At 49.4% G+C, this 26,754-nt stretch overlaps 1 protein-coding gene across 1 annotated transcript in view; it reads right to left on the reverse strand.

Annotated features, from left to right (window-relative positions):
* Positions 1-26,754, reverse strand: part of LOC146822606 (tubulin polymerization-promoting protein-like) — a 576,554-nt gene that overhangs the window by 404,137 nt on the left and 145,663 nt on the right. The window contains exon 2 of the mRNA XM_085606777.1: positions 2,962-3,115. Within this exon, the coding sequence (XP_085462903.1) occupies positions 2,962-3,115 (154 nt within the window). The remainder of the gene's footprint in view (positions 1-2,961; positions 3,116-26,754) is intronic.

Below are 26,754 nucleotides of genomic sequence, written 5' to 3' on the forward strand. Positions count from 1 at the left end.
GATGTGTTTGATTATCTTGGGATTCGTTTATCACATAATATGCTCTGGGCCCCACATTTATGCAAAATGTTGCTAGCCCATAAAAGGGTTACAGGGGCTCTCCTGAAGGAGCAGCGCTCTTGCGCTATTAGACCCATAGCCCCTGTTATGGAAATTTACACAGCAAGGGGAGTCAGCTCCGCTCTCTATGGGGCCGAGCTGTGGGGCTCATGCAACTCTAGTGAGTTGTCAAGATCAGAGAGAAAGTTTGGTAGGGCTATCATGTCACTCCCTCAGGGTACCCCCACGACCCCATTGACGCTTGATTTAGGTTGTCGCCCTATTGATGAGTTGGCGAAATTTCGCCCTTTACTGTTATGGGCTCGGTTGTAGCGAGACCCGGAATTAGCTAAATATGCTAAAGGCCTCTCTGAAGTAATGTCACTTCCCGGGTTGAGAGACATGAAAACCCTCCTTTGCAATCTGGGACTAAGTACAGCATGGGAAAGCAGGTCCTCCCCACCGAAAGCTACACTCAAAACCTTATACTGGAACTGGATTGCATCCCAACAGAACTCTAATTGCATATTGGGCAGACTTACGGAGGACTTTCTGAGTTTCAAGGACCTGCCCATCCGGGAATTATATCTTGACATCATAGAGAGACCATTTGATAGGACCCTTTACTTTAAATTTAGGACCGGGACTCTTCCACTCCACGCTTTGACATCTGGGTGGAAACCCCCCGTACAGACGACAGAATTTTGCCCTTTTTGTATATCTAGGCATGAGACTGTGGCACACTTTCTATTTGAATGCCAAGAGTATGTACTCCCAAGAAGAAGATGGCTTAAACATCTGTGCCGTTCATTAGGTACCAGACAGCATGTCGAGGCGTTACGCATTCTAAGGTCCGACTCTCGCCCATTGTATGCTTGTGCCCTCTCTAAATTTTTATCTTGGGCATGGCGCATCAGAACCAATAGGCTTAAAATAATTGTTTAATCTGTTTTTTTTAAATTTATTTATGATATGTTTCTCTTTATATTGTAAACAATGGTTTTTAAGATAAAATGAACTGACATTTTTTATTGTGATGCTTTTATGATAAGTTTTTATCGAAATAAAGCCTTTGATATTGATATTGACTGAGCCATGCCCGGAGCCATGCCCGGATTTATTATCACGGGGTGTGCAGGGTTTCCCAACACAGCCTCCCCTCTGTTACATCTATGAGTGGGCTCACCCTTGCACAGCAACACTACAACATGGTATGTATAAATGTAGAGTTAACACTTGTTTCTGTGATAGCAGCACCACAAGCACTGTAACCAGTCCTCCTGGATTCCCCCCTAGCACTATACCCTGTCCCAGACCTCCTATCTCAATTCCTCTCCCTGGAGGAGTGAGCCACAAACCAAGCTTCTCGCCAACTGCAACAGACTGTAGGTAAGGAGCTAAGCCAGCCAGGGGGCGAAGCATCAGTTGGACATGCCAGCTTCTACCGCTGACTTCCAATCAACATAGATGAAATATAAGAGAGACGGCTATCATTGACTTTTCAATGAGAGACACTCTTGGGGTTTCAGTTAAGGATATTACCCGATAAAAGAGTCACTTAAAATTCAATATAAAGGCTGACACATTCTAGTAAGTGACAAAATACTATCACGGAAAAGCGCTTGCAACAGCTTAGAATAACAGTGAGCTATATTTTAATTCTACATGACAGTAAAAGTTAAAATTTATGTGCCACAAAGTGGTAGTTGGCATGTGTTTTCCATGTAAAAAGCACAATCGAATGATTTTAATATCTTGGTTACCTTTTACAACCGCACTATTGAGCCCCTTCGATATCATTCCAAGATGGCCAACAGAGGTTACGTAGCACAGGACAAATATTTCCCCTTTTATTAGTCTATTTTATTTTTCCTCTTTATTTGCCGAATTTTCAATCCATTCCGGAGCTCACAGGGGCAGGATCTTTGTAACACTTACCACTCAGATCAGGAACTCATTGACATTGGGGTTGGAGAGACAGTTTCAGGTCTTGAGACCGAGTCAACATCCTATGATTCTGAGCAAATCACCAACTCTCTCTGTGCCTAACAAAACAAGTAAAATGGCAGGAGGGGTGAGGGACGGGAGCACCAGGCACGTGGGGGAGTGTGAGGGGCTTGCAGTTACATGGACGGAGGTGGGAGGGACAAATACAAGCAGCTGTGGGTGCTGAGCTGAACACAGGCAAACAGTAAGATAGTGGGTGACAAAGAGAAAAATAGTCCCCCAAAGAACAGATAAACAACCATAGCATAATTGTACAGTACTTGGTCCTAGCTCTGTGGTAGGAACGAAGGAGAAAAAGGAGGCACAAAGAGGCAGGACTGACCACTAGCAAGCAATGGTTTTTAAAATACACTGAAACAGATTAATGAAAAGCATTGGGCTGAGTTTAAGCTCACACAGAAATCTATAACAAGGTATATACAAGAGGTCAAAAGCTCAACCTAAAAATAGGAGGATCAGTGTCAATGGTAACAAAATATTTAACAGAGTAGTAAAACAGGATTATATCAGTATTATATCATAGAGAGTCAGAGGTATAATGGTTGGTAAACTAAATGTTTGGAGGGGGTACAGTAAAGATTAGTTGGTAAGACTATTGAGGTGAGTTCATTGGAGAGACATAGAAAAACAAAGATGCTAAGTTGAGTTACAATACACAGTTTCTGTTCCCTCCACTGAGGGCTGGATTTCATCCTATATGCTCCCACCACAACCTATGGCAAATATATAGATCCACAAATAATTATTATCCACTTTGGTTGATTTATAGTAAAGATTTTGAGGTATGTTGTCATCTTACATCTGTTTTAATAGACAGTCTTGTGTGTCACAGACGTGTTGTCACACACTCTAATATAATATACTACGTAGTACAAACAGGAGGTTGTTTGGAAGTGCAGCAATTTCCAATAGTACCGTAACTCCAGCTATGATTGGTGCTTTTCCTTTGACAAGTTTGTAAATCTGCTGAATGGCATCCTCGTTGCTCTTGCCTTTAAATCGCTTGCTGGATAGTTCCTGAAGACCGTCTTTAAATTGACAAAAAGTTATAGTCCTGCAAGATTTCGCTCTGTAAAAATGAAATAAAGACTTTCCAGTTAGGTTCTAGACAAATCAAATAGTCGATAATTAAAATAGCGATGAAAATTGAAACAGAAAGTTCTAAGAACTTTATTGCTTTGGCTTTTGAGAAAGATGTTTTTTCCTATTCATTCATTCCATAATGGGGCTCACTTAAACAAGGAAAAGTGCAGGCTGTGAGCTGCAGGGCATCAACCATTCCTAGTTCTACTTTTGCAACGGCATCCTATTCTGAAAACATCCTCCTGATAAAGGATGAACTGCCTGAGCATTTTCCACACAACAAAGTAAATAATATATAATTTGAAATTTCAGGCCCATAACTGCTGGTTTGAAGTCCCACTCTGCTTTACTCCACCATGTCAGCTGCAAGCTTTTCTCCTTGCCTTACCATATCTCTCTACCCATACCATAGTGACTGACATTCAGAAGGAGACTGGAGATGCTTGGTTGACTACAATAAGGAAAAGAACAGACCAATCTCTATAGCAAATAACTTGTACTTCCTCCTAGGCTGCAGCCGCACTATTGGCTAAAGGATAAGGGGGCCTATTTATTAAAAAGTAACGCAGCGCGGTAAGTCACCTTGCTGTGCTGTGTTACAGGGAAAGGAGGGTAATGCCCTGTCTTTAACACAATACGGTGAATTCCTGACTTTTTCCCAACGCTGGCGCACAATGGGCTGCTTAGCGCCAATGCAAGCACCCTTGCACCATGGTGCAAGGGTGTCTGCATTGCACACAGGATTATTTTTGTGCAGGAAGGGGCACCGTTATGCACAAAACCAATCCCATGAGGCATATTCCTCTTTCTATGAGTGCTGCAGAATGTTGCAGAATAAAGATATTTCTCCTAATTATTGCTCACCAGGGAAGGTGTAGCATTTTGGCACATTTCCATATCTGAAAAAGGAAAGGAGGGTCCTAGGGAAAATTTTAAACACCAGCAAAGGATTGCATCCCCGACTATGCAATATGACAAATACGACAAAATCCTTGGGTCTAAATTGTACACGAAAAGTCAACAAGACTCACAAACAAAGACAAAGGCACTGAATCAGCAAACCTAACTGAGGGATAGATCCCTTCAGGATGAAATCCCTCACCCACCTATGGTGGCATGCTTCATCATTTGGGATTCTAAGCGACATTTCTCCAATTATCAATAGGCACGCTAACCTGCAGAGCGACAAGCAAAGTAGTGATAACCTCTGTTATCGCTACTTTCCTTACGCCTGTTTCAAAACTGACTTAGCCATGATATCCTAAGCGTTGCTGATAGCACGCTATCTCCGTGATAAAATTCAGAGTTGGACGGCGATAATTATCCTCGTGCTAAGAGCGCTGAGCGATAATTATCTAATGGCCTTGATGATATGCCCCTAGTTCCTCTGGGGCTACAACTCCCTCTCTGAGAGGGAGGAGCTCAGGGATGTTTTTATTCCTACTCTATCCGGATTAGAGAATCCATCAAATGAGAACAATAGAGGGTGAGGACGCAACGCAAAAGAAAAGAACAAGTGACGTGATGATAAAACTAACTAGGGAGAGTAGAAAAAGTTTTATTCGGAAACTCTCAGGGCCCGATTCACAGAATTAACTTAAGACTAAATCCTAAACTTACTACTTTGTGGTGTTCACAGAATGCACTTACTACTTTTATTATTCACAGAATGCACTTACTACTCATGGTATTCACAGAATGGATTTACGACTACTAACTTTACGTCCGCACTCGGGCCGGAAATTCCCGTGCCGGAGGCGGAGCTTCCGGCACGGAGGCGGGGCTTCCGGGCCGGAGGCGGAGCTTCCGGCCCGGAGGTGGGGATTCAGGCCGGTGGCGGAGATTTAGCCATGGCCGAAATCTCCACCTCCGGCCCGGAAGCTCCGCCTCCGGGCCGGAAGCCCCGCCTCTGGGCCAGAAGCTCCGCCTCCGGGCCGGAATTTCCGGCCCGAGTGCGGACGTAAAGTTAGTAGTCGTAAATCCATTCTGTGAATACCATAAGTAGTAAGTGCATTCTGTGAATACCAAAAGTAGTAAGTGCATTCTGTGAATACCACAAAGTAGTAAGTTTAGGATTTAGTCTTAAGTTAATTCTGTGAATCGGGCCCTGAGAGTTTCCGAATAAAACTTTTTCTACTCTCCCTAGTTAGTTTTATCATCACGTCACTTGTTCTTTTCTTTTGCGTTGCGTAAGGAAAGTAGCGATTGCTACTTTCCTTACGCCTGTTTCAAATCTGACTTAGCCATGATATCCTAAGCGTTGCTGATAGCACGCTATCTCCGCGATAAAATTCAGAGTTGGACGGCGATAATTATCCTCGTGCTAAGAGCGCTGAGCGATAATTATCTAATGGCCTTGATGATATGCCCCTAGTTCCTCTGGGGCTACAACTCCCTCTCTAAGAGGGAGGAGCTCAGGGATGTTTTTATTCCTACTCTATCCGGATTAGAGAATCCATCAAATGAGAACAATAGAGGGGGAGGACGCAACGCAAAAGAAAAGAACAAGTGACGTGATGATAAAACTAACTAGGGAGAGTAGAAAAAGTTTTATTCGGAAACTCTCAGGGCCCGATTCACAGAATTAACTTAAGACTAAATCCTAAACTTACTACTTTGTGGTGTTCACAGAATGCACTTACTACTTTTATTATTCACAGAATGCACTTACTACTCATGGTATTCACAGAATGGATTTACGACTACTAACTTTACGTCCGCACTCGGGCCGGAAATTCCCGTGCCGGAGGCGGAGCTTCCGGCACGGAGGCGGGGCTTCCGGGCCGGAGGCGGAGCTTCCGGCCCGGAGGTGGGGATTCAGGCCGGTGGCGGAGATTTAGCCATGGCCGAAATCTCCACCTCCGGCCCGGAAGCTCCGCCTCCGGCCCGGAAGCTCCGCCTCCGCCCGGAAGCTCCGCCTCCGGGCCGGAATTTCCGGCCCGAGTGCGGACGTAAAGTTAGTAGTCGTAAATCCATTCTGTGAATACCATAAGTAGTAAGTGCATTCTGTGAATACCAAAAGTAGTAAGTGCATTCTGTGAATACCACAAAGTAGTAAGTTTAGGATTTAGTCTTAAGTTAATTCTGTGAATCGGGCCCTCACTGTTAGGATTAAAAAGAGTGCACCTGTGGTATGGATTTAAACCACATGTGTGAGTTGAAGGTAGGTGGTCAACATGTTTCAGCGTCAAGCCCCTACTTGGGCATGGCTTTCTTCAGGACCTCATAGATGCTGCTGCTGACTGCAAGTGAAACTAAATATATAAGGAAAAAATGGGAACTAAATATACTTGCGGTTCCTGCTGTGTGAAAAATGTCAATACCTAAAGTGGGTAGATACAAAGGACAATAATCAGTGACCTTCGACAAACAATCAAACAAACGTACAGAAACACAACAGAACAGACAACGAAGTAGGCTGGGGAAACCTCTGCCCACTAGTTGTACCAGTTGAGTGTACACATCCTGCAGGAAGCCAAAGAAAGTACTCCATGCTTACCCGTAGTAACTGGGTATGTCCCTCCACCTCAACCTGGCGACAGCTCAGGGGAGGGGCACCGCTCTACAAAGAAAAATGTGTAATGTTTTTAGCGTGTGCCAGTTTAAAAACGCCATATGAATATGGAAAAACATTTAAAATTAAAAAAACAACCACTTAGGGGCAGATTCCGGCCGCAAAATGAACCGACCGACACGGACCCGGACCGAATACCAACCGACACGGACCAGCGCCGTGCGATCCGTGCAGTACGATGCAGCGCGTGTGAATTACAACCGACACATACGGAATACAAGCCGTACGACCGAGTCATAGGGAAAATAGTGATCCGGACGGAAAACCAACGAGATTTTCACCGACCGGCACGAACCCGGAATGAACCCGACCGACCCGTACCCGCGATGTACGATTAGCGCAGTATGATGCAATGCGTGTAAAACCAGATCGACTCGCACGGAGACCAAGCCGCACGACCGACACGCACAGACAACTCGGCACACAAGCAATAGAGACCGCCGCGAACGACACATACCAAACACAGAAGACAGGCAGCGTGAACGAGGTGGAGAAGCCTGCACGAGACAACAGCAGCGTCCGTTTCCGTCACATGAACGTCTCCTTCATGCCTACAAAACACAAAGGAAAAAAGACAAAAAAAAGGACCAAACAAGCAATGACAAAGCCAATAAATACCAAAAAAAAAAATGGGACAAAGACACACCCACAACTCCAACTATATAAAGGACTACAATCACTACCATCATCCCTTGCAAACAGGAGACACAGCCAGCAGCAAACGCCAGTACACAGCAACCACAGACACACTCACAACTCACCCATCACACAACTAACACACCATCAGCACCTCATACAAAAGCACACACACATACACACAGCAAAACCAACACCAACCCACCATCACTTGCACCCTCACACACACATCCCTCACCACCACCACCCATCACCATGCCTCCAAAGAAGAATCCAAAGTTCACAGATAGTGAGTTAGAAGTGCTGGTAGACGAGATCAGAGTAGAGCCACATTTGTTTGGTACATTGGTTCAAAGGACCCCCATCTCACAGAAAACCAAGATGTGGGTGAGGATTGTGGACAAGGTGAACGCACAAGCACCAGCAAGGCACACAAAGGACGACATCCAGAACAGGTGGTATGACGTGCGCAGGAGGGTCAAGAAACTCATCGAAAAAGATCACACCCTGAGTCAGTGCACCGGCGGTGGCCCTCCTGCCAAACCAGTCTACTTCAGGACTTGGGAGGAGAAGGTGCGGGACATCCTACCACCAGAGAGCGTCCATGGTCTAACAGACATCCCAGAGCCTGGTGAGTACACAAACAACATACACAAGATTGTGTGGCAAGGGGACAGTGAAACCATGCACCACAAGCAAAGCTACACTAACCAATAGATAATCAGCCCAAGATGCGTATGCCAGTCAGACACACACAATACCTGCCATCTCATAGTGACTGGGGACTGTGTCATGACATGCACCAACCTACAAACAAATAGAGCAAGCCAGCGTCACTAAGCCAAATACACCCTGCCAGACAGTTTGACACCACAAACACACCACCTCACAGTGCAGCTGACTGTCAGGAAGGAATAGTGGGGATGCAGGTGAAGTGAGTGTCGCCAAAAGCATGATGGGGCCTGTAGTCACAGATAATGCTCCCCCTCCTGATTGGCCCATCAAGACCTCTCTGAAACATGCCCACATCACAGGGTGTGGAAAATGACTGACAAGATGGCTGACACTGGGTCCTGCTGTGGGGAGCACAAGCCCCTTCTAAGGCTTGTGTGCAAATCAGAAGCAGGACACCACTGACTGACATCCTGAAAGACAACTTGCACGCCCTACAATGGAAGCACGTTTCATGATGGGAAGGATGACTAACAGCCCTGACCATACTACTCAGCATGGGGAGACACCCCCAACACAAACTCCACACAACTCACCGGGTACAATGCATTGACACACACCTCATTGAAATATCAGCAAAATGTACCCCGTACTGGGTGCTGCTGTGTGAAGCACAGGGGCTCACTTGGGACTTGTAGCCAAACAAACACCAGGATTTCACAGTCAGCCATCTTGCCATTGCTGTCACACCCCCTCACAAGGAAGCAGAGTCAAGAGGGAGGAAGCATGGGCATGCTGGGAAGGGGGGTGTAGCCAAGAGTAGGATGGGACTCGCAGTCACAGACAACCTACACCCACCCACATGGCCCAGCAAGACCAAACTGAACCATACTCGCCTCGCAGGGAGTGGGAAGGGGCTGACAAGATGTCTGACACTTGGCTCTGTTGTGGGGAGCACAAGGCCATGCTGGGACTTGTAGCCAAACAAACACCAGGATTTCACAGTCAGTCATCTTGCCATTGCTATCACACCCCCTCACAGGGAAGCAGAATCAAGAGGGAGGAAGCATGGGCATGCTGGTAAGGGGGGTGTAGCCAAGAGTATGATGGGAGTCGCAGTCACAGACAACTTACACCCACCCACATGGCCCAGCAAGACCAAACTGAACCATACTCAAGATGTATGACACTGGGCTCTGTTGTGGGGAGCACAAGGCCATGCTGGGAAATGGCCAACAACAATATCAAACTCTGTCTGTGACAAGTTAGGAAAAAGCAGTGTGCAGGCAGGCATCTGTTTGAAAAGTAGAAAATGTCATGTTTGTGAACCAATGATGCATAGAAACATAAATCACATTGTGTGTCTCTTCCAAACACAGGTGGTGCTGGGCACCCAGCACCAAATGACGAGGATACCCAGTCCCAGACTTTGGTTGACACTGAGCTCTCTGGTCTGACTCTCTCACTGTCCTCTTCGGATGACGACAACCAACCTGGCCCCTCTGGTGTGAGCCATCATGCAGCACCAGCAGCATCAAAATCTGCCCCCCTCTACCCACACCTCCAGCATCTGGACACCGACAGGGCAACCCCGCCAACACGGACAGACCAAGGACAATCAACACCCACAGCACAGGGACAAAGGACCCCCCGGAAGCTACAGCCAACACCACCAGCAACACCACCCAAGGGGTCCCAGTGTCACCTTTGCGTACCGCTGCTGGTCCTGCCCATGTGGCGAGGGGTGCTGGGAGGGGTGGAAGGCACAGGGCGAGCCTTGCAGAGTGGTCTGGAATGCATGAAAACCCCAAACTGGCACGCATCTTAGATGCGTACAAGGATAGCACCGGAGGATTTGGCTAGGTAGTGGGGATCCTCAAGGACATGCAACACGAGCAGGTCGCCCACCATGCCCCCATAGAGGCCAAGTGGGATGACATCACTGCGGTGCATCGGGACATTCTACAATGCCTCCGCTAGATCAACACCAACCTGTCCACACCCCCCTGTGTACCCACAACATCTGTCGCAACACCATCTGCCAGCACCACAGGGAGGGAGGAGGACTCTGGCGGAGAGTCCCCTGCACCGCAGAGGCCTGTACATGAGGATCCCCACCCCCCCAGAAGAAGAGGGGTCGTCCGAAGAAGGACATGTGAGAGGCAGATGTCCCAGCACATCCCCCAGGGCCTCCAAACCTGTTCTGGAAAATGTTCTTTGTGAGCAACCCGTTCACCTTGTCCAATCGCACACAACTCGCCCACATGACATGGAGGGTTCATGTTGGGCCAATGTATCAGATGACTGTGGACTTTACTCTGGACATTTCATCTACCAGCACTTCCAACTCCAATGTGAACTTTGGATTCCCAAACCACTGTACAGCACCCACCCTCCTGTGCACTTCCCTCACACATGTTTGTAAATAAACTCACCAGTACACCATACTTGCCTCTGTTGTGATTCCAACTTGTCATGTTCAGGGAAATGTCGATCTGCTACACAACACAGTGCATGCCAAATACTGCAACAATGTGACCAACGTAAGGTGAGTCATGGGGATATGACACATGTGAGGGAGATACACCACTATGGCAACACAAAACATACTCCCCATGGCTATGTTACTCATCACACACAATAATGTTGACCTGAAACACATTGGCATGCACAGACACAACACCAAGCCCAGTCAGTTGTAACAAGTCCACAGGTGAGGTAAGCAGATGTCACTCAGATGTGGGAAGACAGACAGCGCACATAACAAAGCGTAGCACAGGTTCATTACACATCAGCAACACGTTTATTCCACACTAGTTGCACGGTAATTCTACGTAACAGTGGACACACGCTCCCAATGTGTTGGAGAATGGAAGTCCAGGGATGTGTGGTACATCAGTTGATGGGAATTGTCAACTTCCACACTGGTGCTGGCTTCTGGGTGTTGGGGGTCAGTGTTGACCACACAACAGGCAAAGTACCCTGGGAAGGACAGACAAGATACAGTCAAAAGAACAGGAGAGAAATGCAATAAACATGCACAAAACATGTTGCAAAACACCTACACAAACACTAGTTAGCAGTACTACCCTATTGTGGAGTACACACCAGCTGAATGGACACATCACAGCACGCATCCAGTCAAGTGGCACACAGACACACTCAGACAGCAACAGAGCTGGCTCAACACATTCCAGGCTACCTCCATACATTCACATAACAACCCTGGGAACTCACATTCAGGTGAAGAAGTTGTTGATGAGCTGGGAGCGGACGTCACCATCATCTTCATCATCACTGGCATCTTGGCCCAGGCCGGGATCCTCCACAGGTGCCGGAGGTTGGTCGTCGTCATCCTGGATGAGAGGCACCTCCTTCCGCACCGCCATGTTGTGTAGCATGCAGCAGACAAGGATTATTTTGCACACCTTTGCAGGCTCATATGGGAGGGCCCCTCCGGTCTTGTCCAGGCAGTGAAAGCGGCTTTTCAGGAGGCCGAATGTCCGCTCAATCACCCTCCTGCTCCGACTATGTGCCTCATTGTAGCGCATCTCGGCTGGTGTGACAGGGTTCCTGAGGGGTGTCAGCAACCACGAATGTTGGGGTATCCGGAGTCACCTACACACACAAAAATGAACAAGTAGCTGAGTTTTGTTGGAGTGCGGAATACAACAGTGACAAACACACACAATGAGAAACAGTCAGTACACACCGACAAGCCAGGCATGCTGAGCTGGCATCTGTGACATCAGCGTTGCAATGCGACTACTCCTCATAATGTAGGCATCGTGTGCAGAACCAGGGAACCATGCACACACGTGTGATCGACATGTCAGCAAGACAGACCACCAGAGCATTGATCGAATGGTAGTGCTTCCTGTTCCGGTATGCCTGCTCATGTGCCTGTGGTGGTATCAGGGCAACATGTGTCCCATCAATAGATCCGATGACGTTCAGCAACCTCCCCAGTGTATAAAAGGCATCCTTAATTACAGGGAGTTCATCTGGGCTCGGGAACTTGATATACAGGTCGAGGAATTGCAACATCCCCTCCAAGACATCGTGTAGCACCCGACTAAACATCGTTTGCGACATACCACCAGCAGTAGCCACAGTGTACTGGAAGGTACCGGTAGCAAAGAAGTGCAGGGCTGCCATCACCTTCACCTCTGAGGTCAGTGCTGTAGGGTATGTCCGGCCAGGTAGCAGATGTGGCGCCAGCACAACTCTGCAATCAGTGGCCTTGTGAAGTGGTACCGTCTGATGCAGTCGCGTTCCTGCATGGTTGCAAGGTCTGGGAACGGACGATGGACAGCTGGTGCCCTGCAGTACAGAGATGTACAAAGGAAGATTGTCAGTACATCCACCCATGTGGCCATGACCACAATCACTATCACATGCTAGTTCATGACATTACACAATGTACTGAGGTGTGTGCTGTTGGGCATGGACACATATGTCACCTACAAGACCACCACCTCACATCTCAATTCCACATGTCCACATGAGTCCCATGTAGTGCAATTGCCAATCAGCTGGCTGTGTCACCCAACCTATGTGCTGCTGCAACGTTCAAAAAACACACCCCAGTGACAATTGAGGCCTCATGTCTCCGAGGCATTACAGATCTTTGCCATGCAGAAACCCAGGCTCCCTGTATTGCCACATCAACATAGCAATGGACATGGCGTAGCACGTACACACCACAAGGCAAGCGTAAGTCCCACAGGTAGTGGCCACTGTTGTTCCTGCCGGCCCTACATGTATGTCTCTTAGACACACACCCCATCAAGGCTGATGTATATACCACATGGATGTGGAGACTGTCACCCATTGGTAACATGTGATCAGACACATCTGAGACACAACATGCACACAGACTGTGGGTGCACATCAGTTTTGTGGCTACAGGTCTCACTGTGACGTACATGCCATCACCCCCAGGACTCAGGGTGTATGTGACATGTCCTAAACATATCCAACCTGACACTGTGGCCTTGACTCATGCCCATTACTGTCCAATTGCACATCACAGTGGTAATGTGCACAACACACAAAGGATTCTGCCCCCATGTACACATGCACAGCCTGGGAGTGGCTGCACAAAGTGCCAGCCAAAAATACAGCTGTGGCCCCCTCAAACACCCAGGGAATGCAGCCTTACATGCCATGGGACACTGTGTGGCCAATGCTATAGTGTGGCAGGTGTGCGCAGGTGTCCATGGCCAGTATATGTGTGTTGCATCCGTATAATAGTCACACTAATGAGGTCCGACGCGGATGACAATGCGTACGCATTGCATGGGTCACGTTCGAGCCGTGCGTATGCTTTGTCATTGAATGCAATGAGGTCCGACGCAGATGACAATGCGTACGCATTGCACGGGTCATGTCCGAGCCGTGCGTACGCTTTGTCATTGAATGCAATGAGGTCCGACGCGGGTGACAATGCGTACGCATTGCATGGGTCATGTCCGAGCCATGCGTACGCTTTGTCATTGAATGCAATGAGGTCCGACGCGGGTGACAATGCATACGCATTGCACGGGTCATGTCCGAGCCGTGCGTACGCTGTGTCATTGAATGCAATGAGGTCCGACGTGGGTTACAATGCGTACGCATTGCACGGGTCATGTCCGAGCCGTGCGTACGGTTTGTCATTGAATGCAATGAGGTCCGACACGGGTGACTTTCATGCATACGCGTCGGACAGGCATGGTCCGAGACAGGCGTACGCCTTGGCCATTGAATCGTATGGAGACGGGTGCATGTGTACATTCAAAATACGCGTTGTACAGACAGTTGAACGAGCCGTGCGCACCCATTGGCTCTGGACTGTCATGGAGACGGATGCTTATTCAAAAGTTGTACGAGTTGTGCACTGGAAATACAGTTGGATGCCTACAACAATGTTGCAATTTCAAGTATTCCATGAAGGTGAAGATTTGAACGATGTGGAAGGCGTGTACGAGTCGTGCTTTTAAATGGATTGGCCAGATTCATAGAATGCAACCGTGTTGGACCTATCACTTTAGACACATGCACAGATTCTTCCTCTGCTGCACAGATACAAGGCTGGCTGGACCCCAGGGAGCTCACTTGCCTGCCCTACATGCTACTGGACCACATCCCTGCTACCACTGCTGCTGTCTCTGCATCCTCTGGCTCCTGCTATAGCACGTACTCTGGAGAGGGCCCCAGCCTTTACTGAGGAGGAGAACCAGGCCCTGCTGGACGGGCTCCTTCAGGAGGACAGAAAACTCTATGGGAAACCAGGGGAGCAGGTGAGTGTGCAGTCCACTGCCTTCCTATTTATGCATGTTGTCTGACTAGCAGTACTAGCAGTGTGTACACCACTGGCAAGCAGTCTCAATGACTGCTTTCATCCCCAAAGTGTGTAGGTACATGCAATGAATAGTTTTCCTGCTGCTAAAGTGCATTATTGCAAGCTCAAACTATCCAGGCATTGTTAACATGTCAGACATGCATGTGCGTTTGCAATTCCCATGGTTGCACTACCTGTGTAATTTATTGCCCTTTGTGATGAAGACATGTCTATCCAAATGTGTGCTGCAGCAATCTGGGGCATGTGTGTAATGTACTTTTCACTTTGTCCTCCTCACAGGTTGATGCCCACCAGAAGTAGGAGATCTGGCTGACCATCGCCCGGGCTGTTAGTTCTGTGGGGGTCTACAAGCGCCGGATCCGCAACTGCCAGAAGAGGTGGCAGGACCTTCGGGGCTGGACCCGGAGGATAGCTAGAGTCCAGCTGAAGCTGTCACCTCCACGCAGGAGGGGTGGACACCGGACCCTGACTCCCCACATGCTCCGGATCCTGGCAGTGGTCTTCCCGGACCTGGATAGGTAGCTGAAGGCCAGACAGCAGCAGGAAGGGGGTGAGTCCATGTCTGATCTGCGTACTATGTCTGACATGCAAATAGCAGTCTTTTGTCCTGTTCACACTTCCACGTTACGTAGCTCTTGTAGTCCCAAACTCAGGTCCCTCATTTGTGTGATGCACCCTCCTCATCTGTTCCACAGGTGTGGCCCCTCAAATCTGTTGGTTGTGTCACTAGGGCACCGTGTCCCTGCAGTCAGCTGTGCTTCATGTACCGGTCAGCATCAGTTCCCGTGAATCTGTTGTGTGTTTCATGGGTGGGTCAATTGTTTACACAATGCCTGAGATCTGACATGTGATCTGTGTGTGCCCTTGAGATGTGTACCAATTGCTGGTCTGACTTGCTGTGGCTGGGGTATTCCAAACAAACCCATGCAGCAGGGGACTCCAATTTAGGGGCCCCAGGAGTATGTATAGCAAGTATGTCTCACTTGCTTAGCCACCTGACTACTGTCCAAGGCCAAACACTGTTCCACTTAATCCTGGCCAGTCATGCCCCGTCAAGGGCATTTACAAACACTCTGTAATCCCACTCCTGATTATGAAATTGCAGGTTGTGCTCAGTGACATGTGCCCTCAGGTGTCTGCCTCTGTGTCATTAGGGTGTGGCTTGTTGTTACTTATAACTGGGGTGTCCATGATTCAGAGGGTCAGCATGACATCTGCGATGTGACTGTGAGAGACAAGACCTGTGTGACATATAGGTGTGTGATCATCTGACAGCGCACAATGGTGTATGCAACAGTGTTCTTCATGCATCTGGGTTACATGCATGGCAGACTGTGATGTGTTAATGTACAGGGATTTGTGTTTGCTGAGACTCATATGAATGATTTGGGTCCTGGATATGTTGTTTGCATGGGATGGGCAAGTGCGCCGGTCATCTGCAGACTTAGCTTTACCCCTGAGCTAGGATTGTGAGTCAGTGCATATTGTTGTTGTCTGGATGCCCTGCCCCTGTGACTGGAGACAGTGTTGACTGACTTTCAGGGCATACCAGTGCCATGGCATTTAACTTGCTATGAGTGAGCCTGCATTGTGTTCAAGTGTGCACCATGCACCACATTGTGGCATTGCCCATCAGGACATGAGTACATCATAGTGTGTGTTGCTGGCATGCATCACAAGCATGTGGAATGAGTCTCTGCCCATCCCTTCACCTGGACACCCGTACTGAGTCAGTAGCAAGAGATGTGCTGTGTGTATAGTGACATACTCCATGTTCACTTGCATGTACAACTGATGTGTGGGTGGTACATGTTGGCACATTGGGGTGTTAGCATCCAAAATGCAACGGCCATATGTGTGAAAGTCAAGGAGGATTATGTGTGCCATGGTTGATGATGAGAATGACAATTGTCTTATCCTAAACAGTGTTGGCATTTTGAGCTGTGTTCAGCTGATGATGCCAGGGCTTGCCCTGTGATGTGATGTACTCACTGTGGTGTGTGCAGTCGGTGCAGGTGACTGATGTTGTTCTGTTACTTCCTATTCCTATCCAGATACATCCACGGCCACAGGAGAGGACAGCTCCTCGGACCAGCAGGAGCCACAGAGCCTTACAGGGACAGGAGGAGAGGAGTCAGGTGGACCCAGTGGCACGGAGGGCGAGTTGAGCCACACAGAGAAGACGTCAGCACCATCCCCCCCAGCTGAGAGCCACAGCAGCTCTGAGGATGACTCCCTTGTGGAGGTGGGTGTCAGCAGCACCTGAACCCCAGCTAGTGAGGCTGTCCCCACCGCCGCCACCGCCACCACCACCAACCCCCTCCTCCCATCGGCTCCTATCCCAGAGGTCCCTGTGGGCTCCCGTGTTTGTGAGCATGTCTCCTTCGTGCCAGGCACCGCACCCCCTGCCCCTGTGTCCCCTGCTGCCCTGAGTGAGGAGTCTGTAGACTTACTTCGACAGATCCATGTAGGGCAGACATCGATTCTGAAGGTCCTCCATGCACACACAGGTCTGTTGACACAACTGGTGTCATTCATGGAGGGCATTTCCTCGGGCATGTCTGCCCTACAGAGGACCAATCAGTCCTTGGCCTCCTCCCTGACAGCAGCAGTGTCCCTCCTCCAACAGTCCCGCACCCCTCCTACCCCTGCACCACCCATGATTCCTAGCACCCTACCTGTCCCAAGCACAGAAACCCCAAAACCAAGATCTAGACGTGCACACAAGCAAGTGCAGGGGACTGATTCCACACTCACAGGGACAGGTTTGCTGACACACACACAGTCATCCACAACCACTCCGCAGTCCTCCGAGACCTCTCCCTCCCAGCCCCCTTCCCTTACCTGCAACCCCATCCCCCAGAAGCTCTTCCTCTGTGACCTTGGCCTCTTCCCCACCGACCCTGCAGATCCTGATTGGAAGGGGAAGTTCCCACACAAAGAAGGGAGTGCCCCTCACACCCGGACACCCTCCCCCAGGCGCAGTCAGACCGAGACGCCCACCCGCAAGTCCCCCCCGGCGCCAGAAGAGCAAGATCCCCACCACCACGCAGCTCCAAGGCAAAGTCTCTGTCCTCCATCCCCCAGGCCAGCACTCCAGAGGTTCCCCCGCCACTCCCTGCCCCGGGTTCCCCCACACACAGATACACCATCCCCAAAATGCTAAGGCCATCCCCCCCTAGCACATGCTCCTCCACACCTGGTCAGACAGTTGGTGCCACTGATGTGGGGACCGTGTCCCCCCCCTGCCCTGCCAACCTCACCTGTCCCCCATTCCGCTCCCATGGATGTAGGCACTGCTTTGGAGTCCACGATCACCCCGTCTGACTTGGGCACTGCAATTGTGAGCCAATCCACTCCATCTGACCTGACCACTGGAGTTCTGCCGGCACCCACCCCATCTGACTTGTGCCCCACAGTTGTGACAGCACCCATCACTTCAGTCAGCTCCACTGCAGTTGCAAGTGTCTCGCCTGCATCCCCCACATCTTCCCTGCCTCCTAGCCTGCCCCCATGTATGCCACTCGGAGGGGATGACCCCGGTCCTTAGCAGTGCAGGCAAGCAAGGTGTGACAGTTGTCACTCTAGTTCACTCCTTGGCATTTGGACATGGACTGGCCATTGGCCTTTTGTTTGCACAGACGTTTAGATTTTCATATACTGAATTTGTCACTCTAGTTCACTCCTTTGCATTTGGACATGGACTGGCCTTTGGCCTTTTGTTAGAACAGACGTTTCACTTTTAATAAGCTGAATAAAGCTTTTTTCTTTATCCCTGTGAACTTGATTTAGCTGTACATTATGTTGTTTTACATGCCCTTGCACCTGTAATGCTTGGTTTACAACGTTGAATACTGATGTGTTGATGTGAGGTACTCCCTGTGGTCAATGAGATATGTATCCTATTCTGGTGTGTATCCATGTCATCCTTTGCAGCTACCTGGGTGTGTCAGGATCAACTATTTGTGTACATCTCTTTGTGAGCATTTCATTGGCATGGTCACATCTGTGGCTTGTACCCCTGCACATATGATGTGCTTCCCATTGTCCAATTTGTCACTTCCACTTACTTTGTGCTAATCAACACTGGACCTACAGGTGTGGGCATCATTGTAATAGGAGTAACTGCTAGACATATGTTTTGGGTATGTGCAGATGACTTAGGGGAGACTCACGTACCCAGGCTGTTGTGACCAGAGCCTTCATTGTGTGGTAACTGATGGCTGACTGACCAAGTGTTCTGTAGACATGAGTGGGACTTGCAGTGAATATGTTTGGCACAGCTGGGCTTCCAAAGGAGTTGTGTCCCCTCAAGTAAGTGTGTTGTCCAGTGACATGGCCTGGGCCGATGGTGTGTGTTGTATGAGCATGTGTGTGTGTCCACATCCCTGTTCATACACAGACAGTGCTCCCTTGATATGTTCCTGTTGTTGATGCTTACTGAGTGGTACTGGGTTTATCCCACTACTTTTCCAATGTGCTACCAGATGTGTGGGTGCATGACACACTACTGTTAATTGGTGTATCATCATTGGGATTTGTCAGTTCTGAGTGGTGATGATTTTGTCAGACACAGATGGGACACATTCAGGCTTCCTCAATGCACTTGTTTGTTCGCAATATCATGTAGTTGTCCCTAGGTGGTAGTTTTCAGTGATTGAGACATTTGTATGTGTGTGTGACTGCTCCCACTTGTTGGGTTCACGGCTGCGATGCTGGCAGGTGTCGGCATGTGTGCCTTGTGTTTCTCCTTGGCCTCTGCATTGTCCTGGGACTGTGGCAGGGATTCTGAAGGTTACATGAGCTCTGAGGTCATTGCCATGTCCCGCATACTGTGCAGTATGTCTGTCATTCCCCAGGGTTGTAAACTGTCCTTGTGTGATGTGTCTGTGCACCTTAGTTCATCCCAACATTCCTGTGTTTGTCACGGGGGCATGTGCTATGTCACCTGTCCATGTGGGCTTCACAGATACACATTGTTGCAGTACAGGGTTTGTGGTGTTGAGGGTGGACTGATGTGAATTTTTCCATCGATGGTCCCCTAGCTCCCGTTTGTCCATGGATGAGGGGCCATGCTGAGTGATTTGTGTTTGTGTATGTGTGATGTACATTTGTGGCACAGGACACATGTCTGGGTTTCCCAGTTTGTACGACATCTACCTTTGTCATCACAGTGGAGGTGTCATGCATGCTTGTGTCACCCCACTGTCTGGTCCCTGGGGGTAGTGGTGTTGTGTGTCAGTCTCTTGCTGTGTTAGTTGGTGTTCATTCCAGCTTGTGTCACATGTGTCTGTTGTGCTCCCTCCCATCTCCCAATGCCTGATTGCCCACTGAGCGTGTTCCAATGATGGTTTACTTTTGTATGGCACTGTGTCCGCATCTGTGTCACTGTGGTTCAGCCCCCCTCATGTGTTGTGTAGTTGCCTGGGGATACTGTGACACACTTACACACACGTTGTGTCCGATGTGCAGTGTGAGTTTACCTGTTGGTGTTTGTGCATCTGCACCAGTGCATTGGTATTGCTGTTGTGGGCCTTTGTCTGGATGCTGTTTGTGATTTTGCATGCTGTCCCTGTGAGTCATTTCACATAATTGTGCACATTCATCCTGGTTGTTGGGTGCCATTGCTGGCATGGAATGTAAGTTTGTGAGCTGACACCTACAGTCTACAAATGTTGTTTTGATTGGTGTGTCTATTTTCGAGATTTGTGCATGCTTGGTGATGGTCACTTCTGCTGTTGTGTTATTGTACGCTGTATGCATTGTCAGCCCCCATGTGTGGTGCTTGTCTGCACATGGCTGAGAGTGTGGTATGTTTTCACAGCACTGTTATCCTCACCACATCCCTGTGTGTATGGGACACAACCACTAGTTTGCCCCAGAAGTGTTTGATGTGTTGGGAGCAGGGATCATACATGCTGTTTGTTATTTGCAGCTTTGACCATTTATGACACTTACCTTTTGTTCACTGTGATGAGGGGGGTTAGGTCCCATTCACCATAATGCTCCACATCTGCTGCATTTTGTGAGCCGCCACTTAACTTCTGTTCTACACAGTGAGGGGGTGTTCTTTTTACATTGCCACAATGCTATGGTGATGCTTGCCTTGTTTATGTCATACTCATGTGTTGGTCACACATGTGATGTAACTTACGTTGTATGCTCGTAGCCATAATCACTGTTGTGGGCATTTGTCACAGACTACACACTGTTGTCGTGATGTTATGGGGGATGTATTTTGCGGACATACCTGATGTTGGAGTATGCTGGATGTTTTGCGCATCACCCATCCTACGGCTGGGGGTGGCAGGGGTGATGGGCAACATAAGCCCTATGGTTGGAGTTGGCAGGGGTGATGGGCAACAGGTCCCCTGTGAGTGGGGGTGGCAGGGGTGATGGGCAACAGGTCCCATGTGAGTGGGGGCGGCAGGGGTGATGGGCAATATAGGCCCTATGGCTGGGGGTGACGGGGGTGATGGGTTATATAAGCCCTATGGCTGGGGGTGGCAGGGGTGATGGGCAACAGGTCCCCTGTGAGTGGGGGTGGCAGGGGTGATGGGCAACATAGGCCCTATGGCTGGAGTTGGCAGGGGCGATGGGCAACAGGTCCCCTGTGAGTGGGGGTGGCAGGGGTGATGGGCTATATAAGCCCTATGGCTGGGGGTGGCAGGGGTGATGGGCAACAGGTCCCCTGTGAGTGGGGGTGGCAGGGGTGATGGACAACAGGTCCCCTGTGAGTGAGGGTGGCAGGGGTGATGGGCAATATAGGCCCTATGGCTGAGGGTGGCAGGGGTGATGGGCTATATAAGCCCTATGGCTGGGGGTGGCAGGGGTGATGGGCAACAGGTCCCCTGTGAGTGGGGGTGGCAGGGGTGATGGGCTATATAAGCCCTATGGATGGGGGTGGCAGGGGTGATGGGCAACAGGTCCCCTGTGAGTGGGGGTGGCAGAGGTGATGGGTAACAGGTCCCCTGTGAGTGGGGGTGGCAGGGGTGATGGGCAACAGGTCCCCTTTGAATGGGGGTGGCAGGGGTGATGGGCAATATAAGCCCTATGGCTGGGGGTGGCAGGGGTGATGGGCAACAGGTCCCCTGTGAGTGGCGGTGGCAGGGGTGATGGGCAATATAAGCCCTATGGCTGGGGGTGGCAGGGGTGATGGGCAACAGGTCCCCTGTGAGTGAGGGTGGCAGGGGTGATGGGCAACAGGTCCCCTGTGAGTGGGGGTGGCAGGGGTGATGGGCAATATACGCCCTATGGCTGGGGGTGGCAGGGGTGATGGGCAACAGGTCCCCTGTGAGTGGGGGTGGCAGGGGTGATGGGCAACAGGTCCCCTGTCAGTGGGGGTGGCAGGGGTGATGGGCAATATAGGCCCTATGGCTGGGGGTGGCAGGAGTGATGGGCAACAGGTCCCCTGTGAGTGGGGGTGGCAGGGGTGATGGGCAACAGGTCCCCTGTGAGTGGGGGTGGCAGGGGTGATCGGTAATATAAGCCCTATGGCTGGGGGTGGCAGGGGTGATGGGTAACATAAGCCCTATGGCTGGGGGTGGCAGGGGTGATGGGCAACAGGTCCCCTGTCAGTGGAGGTGGCAGGGGTGATGGGCAACAAGTCCCCTGTGAGTGAGGGTGGCAGGGGTGATGGGCAATATAGGCCCTATGGCTGGGGGTGGCAGGGGTGATGGGCTATATAAGCCCTATGGCTTGGGGTGGCAGGGGTGATGGGCTATATAAGCCCTATGGCTGGGGGCGGCAGGGGTGATGGGCAACATAAGCCCTATGGCTGGGGTGGCAGGGGTGATGGTCAACAGGTCCCCTGTGAGTGGGGGTGGCAGGGGTGATGGGCAACAGGTCCCCTGTGAGTGGGGGTGGCTGGGGTGATGGGCAACAGGTCCCCTGTGAGTGGGGGTAGCAGGGGTGATGGGCAATATAGGCCCTATGGCTGGGGGTGGCAGGGGTGATGGGCAACAGGTCCCCTGTGAGTGGGGGTGGCAGGGGTGATGGGCATCAGGTCCCCTGTGAGTGGGGGTGGCAGTAGTGATGGGCAACAGATCCACTATGGGTGGGGGTGTTTGTGGTGCTGGCCATGCAACCCCTATAGTGGGCTGTTAGTGGCCAGGATGTGGATCCCCTGTGTGTGTGTGCCAGTTTGCGTGTACTTGTCGTTTGTTTGTTTTGTAGGTGTCTGACTTATCGCCTGCGCCGTCGGCGTCGGTCCCTGATCCGGTCAGAGATGTAGAGTACTGGTATGACCTACGCGATGGGATTCAAGATGTGTTTGTGTCGTACACGCTGCTTGTTGCTCCGTCTCGTACCTGCTGCAAGCTGCTCCGTCTCGTAGCCGTGTATTGAGTTGTGTCGCGAATCGTAGCGGATATGCTTGTTTTCCGGATGCTGTGCTGTCCCGTGCGTGATGACCTGTCCGGCGCGTAGGAAGTATGCATCGTACTTGTCATGCCGGAAACTGCTATGGATACTGCTTCCGGGCGACTCAGTTCATCTTTAGGAGTTACGGCTCGGACGGAGAATGGGACTTGATTCACAGCCTACGTGTCGGTCGTGTTTTTGGCAGTTATGCGCATCGTACTTCCTCTACAGGACGGACCGGCTCCGAGAATGTGTCGGTCGCATGGTGAGGCTATGGACAGCTGTCCGACCGGCCAACGGAATCGGCCCCTTAATGTCAAAGAAGCCAGAAACACACTCATGGAGGAGACAAATAAACATGCATGCAGTTGCGAAGTGGAGAAGACACAGCGTATCTGAGCATATGAGTTGACCTGAGCATGCTATTGCACCAGGTGGACAACAAATTATAAAAAAACAACAGGCTATACCTAAGGTGACAAGAAAGGAGTCTGTGTCTGTTTACACACAAATTAGTGCATCCGGGAAAACTCATGATAACAAATATAGAGGGCATAATCACATGATGGCAAAGGTGGTCCCATTCCTCAAAACGGATGCAAGCTCATAAGAAGATGTACAATACTGACGGAGTAACAACATTAGTGATCATATGCTGTCACCCCATGTTAAAGATGCCCCGATACACACCAGTTGAATAAGTGCGACCTGACAAAGTAGAAAAGCTACCGCCCTGTTGCAGAGAAGTGTAAGCATTAGCACCTGAATACTGTTACAATACTATTAGACAAAGGGCAGCTCAACCTAATAACACCGTTATCAACGTGCACACCGAGCCTGAGTTCCACTTACCTCTCCGCCGTTACCCCGGGCAGAATCTGTAGTGTCCTGCGAGACACGTTCTAGTGTCTTGCAGGAAGCTGTCATCCCAGCCACTCCCTCGAGGGCTGGACACACTGCACCCCAACACCCATCCATCACGGGTGCCACGAGTGACGTGGCCCCGTCAATAAAAGGGTCCGAGTGCACGTGCTCGTGGCCAGTTACTATACCATGCACGCAAGTGTCCGTGTCCCTCATTTCCTCACGATGCGGGCCTAAGGCCCGACACCACAGAATCTGAGACTGGAGATAAGGGAACAGGCACCCGAATGCTGCTTATATACCAGTGTCAATGAAAGGATTCGGAACCGGTGCGTCGACTAGTCCGATAGCCGGGGATTTGCGCATGTGTTGTGTTGAATAACGCTAAACTATCGCGCATGTGTGGCTTAGCGTATAGTGAATTCCACTACCCTGCCATCACCTCTGTTTAAGACATGTAGTAAAGGGGTGGTGTACACAGGTACACTGCAAACAAAAGAAAGGCACTCCACATCATAGTGCTAGCCATGGAATCTCATCATTCAGCCCTACGTTCGACGTGTTGGGTCTATGAACCCACCTCTGCTCACGTCTGAATAAGTATGTAATAATATCCGTAATGTGGGCAGGGATGGAGGGCTTCTCGTGGACTGTCCATTTGAGATCCTCTGGAGAGTGATTCTTGTCGAGCAAATGATTTATCAGTTTAGTGGCAGCTGACGAATCATTTACAGGAGTGTCTTTCTTTTGTTTTCAGTATACCTGTGTACACCACCCCTTTACTACAGGTCTTAAACAGAGGTGCTCAGATACACATGACTTTGGTTTTCTGCTACCATTGTTTTATCCTGGGGAATGTTTTTAAGTGTTACACTCTTTTCCCCACTGTATAGCCGGATATGACTTTTCTGACATAGTCCTACCATGACCTCAACACCACTGTTGTTAGTGTAGTAATAGTTTGACACTCAAGTATGATGTGGTCACTGAAGCAGTCACATAAATCTGATTTCTGACCAGACATCATTACAACAGACTTTTGACTGATCGGGCACTGTGTACCGTACACCTGTGGTGTCCAAACAAGCGGTCCTTATTTTTCCTGTGGACCTATTATGTTCTTAACACCACGGGCTGTAATGCAGGTGCCGTTGGGACACAAGTTTGGTGTTGTTTCTGAAATAATTACGATAATCAGAATTGTTGACCACACATTTTAAAAACATACTCTTGAATGTTCGGGCACTGTATAACATAATATACTCTTAGGGTTGATATACGCGGTCCTCATACTTTAAGTGGACCACAGCACACACTTCATGCTTAAACATATGCTTTGGCACACATATGCATTGCATTTATTCTTGTGCTCTTTTGAAGTTGAACACATTTTGTTATAAATTTGCGGGGGACTAGTATTCAAACTTCGGTACGTCTTACAGAGGGACTCCATATCCCGAAAATTATATGTGAAGGCACGCATGCGCGGCAGGGTAGTGGAATTCACTATACGCTAAGGTACGCATGCGCGGTAGTTTACCGTTATTCAATACAACACATGCACAAATCTGTAGAATAAACAAACGAAGTTGTCACGTTGTAAGTTACTTTATTCAGCATAAGCCAACACAATGCTCCGAGAGCGGAGCAGGCAAAACATCCGAAGGGTTGAGTGGTCAGCTGTCAACTGTCAATGACAGATGGCAGCTGATCACGTCACAGATGATACGGCGTATCAGCTGGGACAACGAGTGGCGGGACTACGGTGTCCACGCAGGGACAATATGCAAACACAACACATCCTTCCCCCTAGGGAACAGAGAAAAAGGGGAAGCTGGAAAACGAATGAAAGAGTTCACTCACAAATATAGTCTCTTAAACTGGCAGGCGGACCCAGAAGTCTACCCGCCCTGCTGGTCGTTACCGGTATATCATTGTCCAAAACCGGTGGTAGTGGAAGCCTGCGTCTGATCTTGTCTTCCTTTGGACTGGGCATCTCGACCTGACCTGAAGGAGCCACCACACCTTGGTCGGCACTGGATGTAGGTATCATTGGCATATTGCACTCAGAGTCACAGTCAAGTGCCCGCTTGCGCAGGGCTGTGTTCCTGGGTTCCAGGCCTGATCCACTGACTGGTTCTTTTGAAGCGTGGGCATCTGAATCTTCCCAAGGATGTCTGAATGCTGATAGATTGGAAAAGTGCCACACCCTCCCATCACTAAGAAGTGCAGAATTACAATACACCTCACGGACTTGTAACGCTGGGGTGTATTTTTCTTGACCTTTTGCGATATGCCCACTTTTTTTTACTTTCACATAGTCTCCTTCTTTTAGCACCACAGGTTTGCTTCCATGTGTTTTGTCATAATATGCTTTTGCTTTAGCTTGTGACTCCGCAAGCTTATCATGAACCAGTTTGGAGGACCAGTCAACTTTCCTGGCTGCCTTGATCCAACCAACATTGTCCTTAGACAACGGTGTTCTCCCACGCATCAGTTCAAAAGGACTGTGTCCCGTTGTTTCACATGGGGTGATTCTATAAGCCCAAACAGTCTTCAGTGTTTCACACCTCCACTGCAAACCGTTGCTATTTGCAATTTGTACTATGCCTTTAATTAATCTGTTGAATCGCTCAACTGCCCCATTACCTGCTGGGTGGTAGACAGAGGTCGTCTTATGAATAATATTGTTTTTCCGAATATACTCCTTGAAAATGTCTGAAGTGAATTGGGTACCATTATCACTTACAATTTGTTTCGGTAGTCCTTCGCGACAGAAAACACTATCCATGAACTTTACAATGTTTAATGCCTTCGGATTTTTTGTGAACAGTACTTCTGGCCATTTAGAGAAATGATCTATCATGACACAAACATTCAATTTTTCATGAACTTCCGATATTGGACCCATAATGTCTATGCCTATTCTTTCCCAAGGCATGCTTGGGCTGGTTAATGGTTGGAGAGGCGGTCTGAACGTTACCTGTGTTTTGTCTGATGACATACAGAGGGCACACTCCCTCACTGTACGTTCAATTTCCAGACTGACTCCTGGCCACCAGTACATGTTTTTAACCCTCTCTTTCATTTTGACTATGCCTAAATGCCCTTTGTGACACAGTTTTAAAAGTTTACCTCTGATATTATGGGGAGGTACGAATTTACCGCTCCT

Source organism: Triturus cristatus, chromosome 5_2 (genome assembly GCF_964204655.1).
Source record: "Triturus cristatus chromosome 5_2, aTriCri1.1, whole genome shotgun sequence".
In the NCBI taxonomy this organism is placed as follows: Eukaryota; Metazoa; Chordata; class Amphibia; order Caudata; family Salamandridae; genus Triturus; species Triturus cristatus.